Raw genomic sequence first — 8281 nt, forward strand, 5'->3', positions numbered from 1 at the left:
TGCCTTAATGAATCCATAACCTGCTGCTGCCGGATCATCCACAAACTGGTTTCACTGGGTGTCTCTGTCTGGACAGAGTCAAAAATGAGCATGCTGACCCTTAGATTGAAACGAACTTCCTCTTCTAACCCCCCACCCCCCCCCCCCCCCCCCCTGTCTCTCTCCCCCCTGCTTCACCTCCCTCTCTCCTCTGTCATAAATCTATTGGTCGTGGTCTCGCCTTCATATCCAGCGCTCTCTGCTGATCGCACCGCAGTTCTGTGTGCGTGTTTTTTTTGTGGGGTGGGGGGGAAGTTGCTCTCTCTCCGGCGGCTGGACAGTGGAATTATGAGCAGAGCTGATCCAGCTTCTAACAGCCTGTCGTGAAGCTTATTTGTATTTCCCCACCGAAAGCAACCGAACCGAGCATGGAGACTGGAGTCCGCATCCTTCTGGCTGTCCTCGTCCACCACCAGGTAAGACCGAGGAGACGCTCTCTGTAGCGCGCGCCTGTGGTTGGATACGGACTCTTTTACACTTGTTTTTATCTTATTTTATTTTTATTTTACGCTGTTTGGCTTGATTGTCAAGTTTATAGACTCTTCAGATCCCCGTGTCTCCTCCACCTGCGTTCCAGCGGATCGCATCCGTTCCGCGTCAGAGCAACTTTCAGTCCTCATCAGTCCCAGCTCAGCTCACTTTGATTTGATTTTTTTTTTTTTTTTTTTTGTAGGAGGTAACACGAGAACGTGTGCATTGGCGCTGGTTCTCTTTGGGAATGTCTTTCACGTGTTGTCCAAAAAAAAAAAAAAGACAGCATGAGAGAAAGAGAGAGAGAAACAGGATGGAGAAAGAGGAGGGGATGCTGGTGCTGAAAGGAGGAGAGCGGGGGATTTCTTCTCATGTCTGTGTGCAAATCACGGCTCCTGCTCTTGTCTCCACCCGCATCTATATTCCGCTCAGACACCAACTTGAGCAATTCTTTGGAAGAGAGAGAGAGAGAGAGAGAGAGAGAGAGATGGAGGGAGAGGAGGGGAAACCAGAAAACTGGGGAGTCACAGAGCTTGAAAACCAACTCTGTTATTTTCGGGGTTTATGTGAGAATTTAAAGCTCAGTCCTTCGTTCAATGGAAGCACGTGCTGACTTCACAAGCCTGTGTGATCTAACATGAGCAGACAGTGAGGTCAGAACAGCTGCTCTCCTATCAGCTCTCCAGAAGAACTTCTGGAGTACAGACTTTCCCTTCTTGTCACATTGTGGATGAAATGCCTCCCCCCCTCCCCTCCCCTCCCCTCCCCCAGTCTCCAGAAAGTCTCACCTGATGAAACCAGCCTGCAGGGGGATGCACTCCTTCTCCCACCTGCTGTCATCCTGACAAACAGATCTCCTCAATAAGCATCCCTAATTAGCAGCGACGCTTTCCATCTATTCAGAATGTGTTGTTTTACACTTTAATGATGCTGCGACGCGTTGAGCAGCAGCTAATTTTGAAACAACTTAGTTATTTCTTTATGCATCAACAATAGGAGAGCCCTGAAGCATGGCAGACAAACAGCTCATTTAGCAAACTGTTCATTGTTGTGCTGCTTCTCTCTTCACTCCGTCTCTCATCCGGCTGCACTGAGCGAGAGCAGACACAGCTGAGCTCATTTGGTGCTTCTTCTCTGACCTGTGTAGGTTTGCTGCACACTTCCTGCTGTGGATTATTCACTTTTAATTGGATAAGCATTTGGTTCATTTCCACGTTGAGGTTCATTCCAAACGTGATTCAGGCTAATAGCAGCCTCTAAAGAAATTATTTAACTCCCTGTTTTATTGATTAGAACCTGCCCCCTTTCTGCTCACATGCACACACACACACAAACACTTTACATACACAAATCCCAAGGGGTGGTGGTGGTGGTGGTGGTGGTGGGGGGGACTGTTATTAAGTAGACTCACTGCCGAGGTTCTGAGAAAGAGACTGTTAAGTTGCATTCAAAACAAGTGCTTAATAAAAATGAAGAAAAGAAAGTGAATGTGAAGTTTCGATCTAAGAAGAACACAGAGGTAAATATATAAATAAATATCGGTGCAATCTGCCTTTTAATCTGGATTATACTATTAGTTGTGATTTTTAATTATTGCGTATAAATGATATAACATATGAACCGTAAATAAACATCTTAAACCATCTTTCAACTCATCAGCTTTTCAGTCTTGTCATGGTGCTTGATTGCTGGTATACAATAAAATGTATTAATTTAAAAAGTGTTGTGAGGGGTAAAAAAACAAACAAACAAACAAACAAACAAACAAACAAAACAACAACAAAAAAAACCCTCCCCAGACAGCTCTTCTTTGCTTTCTCTGACGCACACATCAAACTACCCAGTGGCACGTGTGCTCCCTTTAAACAAGCTGACTAGCTAATAAAAAGTTTAAATGCACCTCAGATACTGATTAAGGTCTCTATACTATTTAGGATATATTTAAGAAAATGATAAAGTAATCATTTGTTTTCACATGTTTTATCAAAGGTTTGCATTAGGCGGTTGCTTATCTCTGTAAAGAAAAACGAAGCGGTGATTTGATAAGCTGTAAGGACACCCACAATTTTCTCCCCATCTGCACATGCAACCTTCAGACGCAGATTTCTCCCACCTGACTCATCAAGCACACTGGAATTACAAACCTGTCGCCACCCCTTGTAGAATCACAGGAACATCATATCTTTACCATATTGTGTGTGGGCTCAAATGAGGTTTTCTCATTTCAACATGTTTAGGTAGGAAGCCAAATGCCTCTCCACAACATGATGCCATCTTGTGACAAGATCGCACCAGCTGTGATGAAACAAATTCATTTTCCAACCCACGAGTACTCTCAGGTCATGTACTCATCCTTAAAATATATCACAATGTTTGATCTCAACAGGATTTTCCCTTCTTTTTGATTTTTATCTTCAACAGTTGTGACACTAATCTAAACATCTGCTGAGGTACTCAAATGTATATGCCTTTATTGTTGTTCCTTGTACAAAAGATGTCTCTAGGAGCCCACTTTGGCATGATGATGCTCGCTTGGCAGCCAAGTGTGTATTACCAGCCATGCTGTCACAGCTGGTAATAAGCTGCCCCACTTACCTTAGTTCCACCATGCCAGAGCGCACATGGGCACCACCAGCAGTCTCATTCCTGATAATAAATTCCTGTTTTCCAAACAGATCCATCTCTCCAGGTGGAGCCATGGTTCTGAAGTAGCACAGTGCAGCTGGGAGCTGCAGGTGCAGGGGATTCCTCTCCCGTTCACGTTCTCCTTTTTTTTCCCCTATCCCCTGCACATTTCTTCTTAGATGCACATTTGTTTAACCGTCTTCTCAACTTTTTTTTTTTCTTCCCCAAAGTTTCTTGCCCTCTGAATCTGTGAAAGTGCTTATTTACCTTTTAAATAATGGAATTTACCCAACTTAATCCACCATTTACTCTCCCACATGGATGTTTTCTCACTGCGCTCGCTCCTTCTCACCAGAGGTTGACGGTTGTACGCACAGTTTAAATCCTGGACTGCCACCTGGGTGTGTCCGGCGGAAGATTTGTTGTCGTGGCCATTTATGGGCGCTGTGACCAACAGACGGGTAAAGTTTCTGTTTAAGCCATTGTAGACAGAGGAATAGACAGATAAAGAAAAAAGGGAGGTCACAGTGTCTAGGAAAAATAAAGTAAAACGTGTGGTGCTGAGGACACAGGGTTGCTATGGTGTCCTGTTACTGATAGAAAAGCTGACCTTCGATGTGCCACATGCATACACAAAAACATACACGCATACCTGACAACCATATTTTTTACTTTCTTTACCCAGTCCAAAGACAGCTCATTGACATTGCTTTTGTTTATTTTTTCAAGATGAATACTTTGTATTTCTGTGCAGTTTCTTATTCAGCCACACAGCAACAGGTGATGGGAGCGGACACTCACAGATATTCAGTAGCAGTGTTTCTTTTTCATTTCTTTGAGTCCTACATATTACCAGCTATAACTCATCAAAGCCTTAACATCCTCTGTAGAGGATAACGAGGGATGCTCAATCTGCATGCACCTTCTTGAGCTCTCCTCTTTATGAGCAGTACAGATGGAGCCTGTCATGTCCATCATCTGAGACAATCAATTATCCTTTCAAAAAGCCCACCCTATGCTAACCTCCTGATTCTCTCTCAAGAAAGTTTCTGCATGCAGAGTTTCCTTTTTAGACCTGCCATCACTCTGCCACCAACTTCCATTTCACTGACGGACCTTTATGATAGAATCTAGTTAAAGTGCGACGTATGACAAGCTCCAAAGTCTAATGATGACACTAATGAGGAATGCCAGTCATCAGTAAAGAGTGGTTTCTTGCTTTCGTTCTTCAGCCTTATCTCTTATTCAAAGTCTTCCTCTCACTTCCTGTCCCTCTTCTACCTCTGAACTCTCAGAGCTCTGCATGAAGTTTCAAAGTCAAGTCACCAAAACTAAAGGGTTTTAGAAATAGTGTAGTTTAACAGCCAATACACAAAAATAAAAAAAAGCCTTAAACAGTTCAAGTGAATGCCGCCACCAGTTTAGTCTTATCAGTTTAAAGATTCTGCTATAGTTCTGTAGCTCCAACAATCAGTTGGCAAACAGACCTTCTATTGTGGACCTTCGAGGCTTCAGTCACCCCCTCACATTCTACTTATCTGGCCGTTTTCTATGTGAAAGCACAAAACGCACCACGGCGCGCGCGGGGTGCTAGAGTGCTCTTTGGAGGTTTTATTTTGGACTCTGCTGTTATTGACGGACAACTCTAAAAGCTTCCGGTAAATAAAGCCCACATGTGTCCATGCACATTTGACCAATACACACTCATACACACACACACATTTTAACTGACTTACACACACAACTTTTCAACAAATCTCAACTTGTACAGATTGTAAAACACGGAGTATTTTTATTATTTTTTTTTTTATTGGAGTGCTCCCTTTGATTCTAGCTGAGTAACACTGAAATATAAAAGGGCTACAAGGCCAAATGCTATCTAAACTTCACTGAAGGGAGAGGGGGTGACCTTTGGTGGGAACACAGTCTTCTTCAATCCTTTTTCCCCTGAACATTGCTGCTGCAATCTCCAGGGGAAGGGAGTAGATGAGCATGGGATGAAGAGAGGGGGGATGAGGTAGAGCTACTGAGAACAGTAATTAAAGTAAATATGTCCCCTTCGCGCTCCATTAGAATCTGCCTGCATTTGATATAAGTGGCCTAATTATGCAAAACACCAATGGACATTGCGTGGTTTAATCGTGAAATGTGCCACAAAGAAGAAAAAAAAAAGAAAAAAAGTCTCCTAGGAGAGTAGATTAATGGCTTATTTGTGAGCAGAGTCCATCCAACATGATCAAGCACACAACTAAGGCCTCAGTAACCATGTGTGAAGGACACGGCAGCACAATGCGAAGTTGTCCCCTCAGTTCATCACGCTTTCATCTCAGTTTGCTCTACTCTTGTCAATTTAGTGGTCAGACAAGCAGATAAACAGGCAGAGAGATAAAGCAGGTTTACAGACAAAGAGCCATACAGATACCAGGTCAAGATAACCAAAGAAAGAAAAGCAGCTTTGCCCCTGAAAGCCACATGCAAAATTCAAAGTGTGTAAGAAAGCAAGTTATAGCGCACACTCCTTTTATTCTCCATCTCTTTTCCCAGTGTTCCTCATCCTCCCACTCACCCATCATTCACTTTAACACCATCTGTAACACATTAATGATATTCATGAGGTAGTCCCCATCTTTTTTTGTCCGTCTCTTTTACACACTCGCAAACATCCAAACATGTCATGTCCTCTCGTTTCCCATCACAAACACAAAATCACTTGCGTGCGGCTGCGCTTGGCAGGACTGGGGCACAAGTTTCCTTTATCAGCATGATTGCAACAACTCCATCGCCACAAAGTGTGTGAAGCCGCCACTAGCACAGTGGGTGTATTCATAGGAAAGGCTGGTACTGCAAGGTCCTTTTTCTTCCATGATAGAAGCAGGCAATGATAGTCTAAGTTGCATTAGCCTTTCAGTGAGAGGCGCTCAGTTGTTGCACTTTTTGTTCAGTTAAGGTAATAGATGTGTTGCAGACCATTCTTGACTGATAAGAGGCACTTACAATAGGCCAGTGAATAGCTAGCTTTTCATCACAGACTACGTTAATTGCAGCCACAGGGTCAAAAGTGATGGGGTGATTTCTGCCGGCTATTTTTTTTTTACTTGGAAAGTTCTTTCCTGGTGTGTTTTCAGTCACAGTTCCTGCCATTCTACTGAGTCACTAACTTCTAGAAAACTGTACCAGAAGGTGAGAAGTCACAGTGAAATGTAATGCACTACACTGTATTCACCACACTCTGCTAGGATGTTGTTTCCTGGATATCACTGAAATAAACCTATAAATGGCTTCTCCCAGCTCTGCCCTTATATTAATTGCTCTTATCAAACTAAATGGAGCAGTGGGGAAGGAAATTAACAATGCTAACAATTATCTGCTGGACTCAATAAATACCTCGGGGCGAGAACACAATAGGATTCAAGCTGATCTAGCTGTAGTTAAGCTACAAACGCACACATACACACACACACACACACACACACACACACACACACACACACATATATATATATATATATATATATATATATATATAGATATATATATATATATATATATATATAGAATTTAAGTTGGTATAATTCCCACTTTTTTTTTATTTATTTATTTATTTTTTATTGTGATGTTGATATTATTTTTCTATCCCTGATTACTCGCCTATAATTTGTTGTTAATAGTTTTTAAAATGCACTAAGATGTTGTGGTTTCGCTCGGGATATTGTTGGGGAGGTTTTTTGTATGTATATTTTCTGAAGGGTTTGTTGATTGTGAGGTTGTCATGTGTATGCTTTTGTATGTCTCTTTGTGTTTGTATTGTTCTAATAATAAAAAAAAACATTATATATATATATATATATATATATATATATATATATATATATATATATATATTCAAAAGCTAAAAGGGGGTTGGCAAGTTTTTAGCTTTTCCTCCCCCACAAGATCTTAGGTTTTAATAAAGTTTAGAAATCTCTATAGATATGTCTTAACAGGCAAACAATATCATAGGTGATAAAACACCACTGCTGTATGCTTACTTTATAAATGACACTGTTACGCTCATCTAGGCAGTCGTTCTTAGTCCAAAGTGGTGGTAAAATAGTATCTTAAGTTCACTTATATGTTTTGCCTTGTTATGCCTTTAAGTCTCTGTGTGGTTAGGCAGACTACCCAAGACAAAAAGTAAATTATGTTAAAAAAAGGTTTTCTTCTGGTCACTGTGGAATAAATTCAATTGTTCTAGTTGGCTATTCTGGTCCACAAAAGTAGCTCAAAGAATATAAAATTAGCTATAGGAACAAAAGACATGTTAATACAGGTATTCATGAAATTTTTTTGAGTGTCTTTCTCGATGCACACGCAGGAAAAACATCAAGTGATTATGTCAACCAATTCACATTAACACATCCTCCCAGTTCTCATGTGTTAATCCTCTGTCATTGTTGAATTCTCGTGCATAATATGCATGGACAGTTGTTTTGAGTATGTCATTTTACAGAAGTTTCAGGTTGGTCTCAAGGTTAATGTTCTTCCAAAGCGCATCTGAACATTCCTTGTGAATATCACGGCAACATGTAGTTTTAACGTTCAATCCTTCAAGATTCAAGACTTCAAGGTTCTTTATTGTCGTTCACATCGCATGTGGTACATGAGGTGGAATGAAATTGTATACACAAGGTCCCAGTTACATTCAACAATAGCAAAAAATATAAAGTGTAAAAAGAAACAGAAAATAAGCATCTAAGATATCAACTAAGATATATGTTAAACAAATGCCCAATGGTATGCTAAAAAATCCAAGATATAAGCTAGTCACTAATAGTGCAAAACAATAAGATGCAACAAGATGTAACATCATTTTGTATTTAGTTGTTTTGAAGAAGCTTCAGTCAAAGCCTATTTGCTTCCAGTTGGAGCATGGGAAGCGATTGTTTGAAGGCAGCAGCTGTACGTTTTAGTCTCTTCTGACGACTCGGGGATTTTTCCATTTCTCTCGATGTACAGCAAGGCTCTTAGAAAATCAAAAGGAATCAAAACCCACTTTGGTTTAGAATGAGCCAAAGTTCTTTTTGACTTTTACAAGAAATCACTGCAGCTCACTCACTTTACACATTATATGAAAAGAGCCCGAGTCGTCAGAAGAGACTAAAACGTA

At 41.0% G+C, this 8281-nt stretch overlaps 1 protein-coding gene across 1 annotated transcript in view; it reads left to right on the forward strand.

Moving 5' to 3' along the window:
- The first annotated feature begins 407 nt into the window (after nucleotides 1-407).
- The window catches only part of cdh13 (cadherin 13, H-cadherin (heart)), a 413855-nt gene continuing 405981 nt past the window's right edge, over nucleotides 408-8281 (forward strand). Inside the window, exon 1 of the mRNA XM_037683165.1 lies at nucleotides 408-455. Coding sequence (XP_037539093.1) covers nucleotides 408-455 — 48 coding nt within the window. The remainder of the gene's footprint in view (nucleotides 456-8281) is intronic.

Source organism: Nematolebias whitei, chromosome 10 (assembly GCF_014905685.2).
Source record: "Nematolebias whitei isolate Nwh7 chromosome 10, NemWhi1, whole genome shotgun sequence".
Taxonomy (NCBI): Eukaryota; Metazoa; Chordata; class Actinopteri; order Cyprinodontiformes; family Rivulidae; genus Nematolebias; species Nematolebias whitei.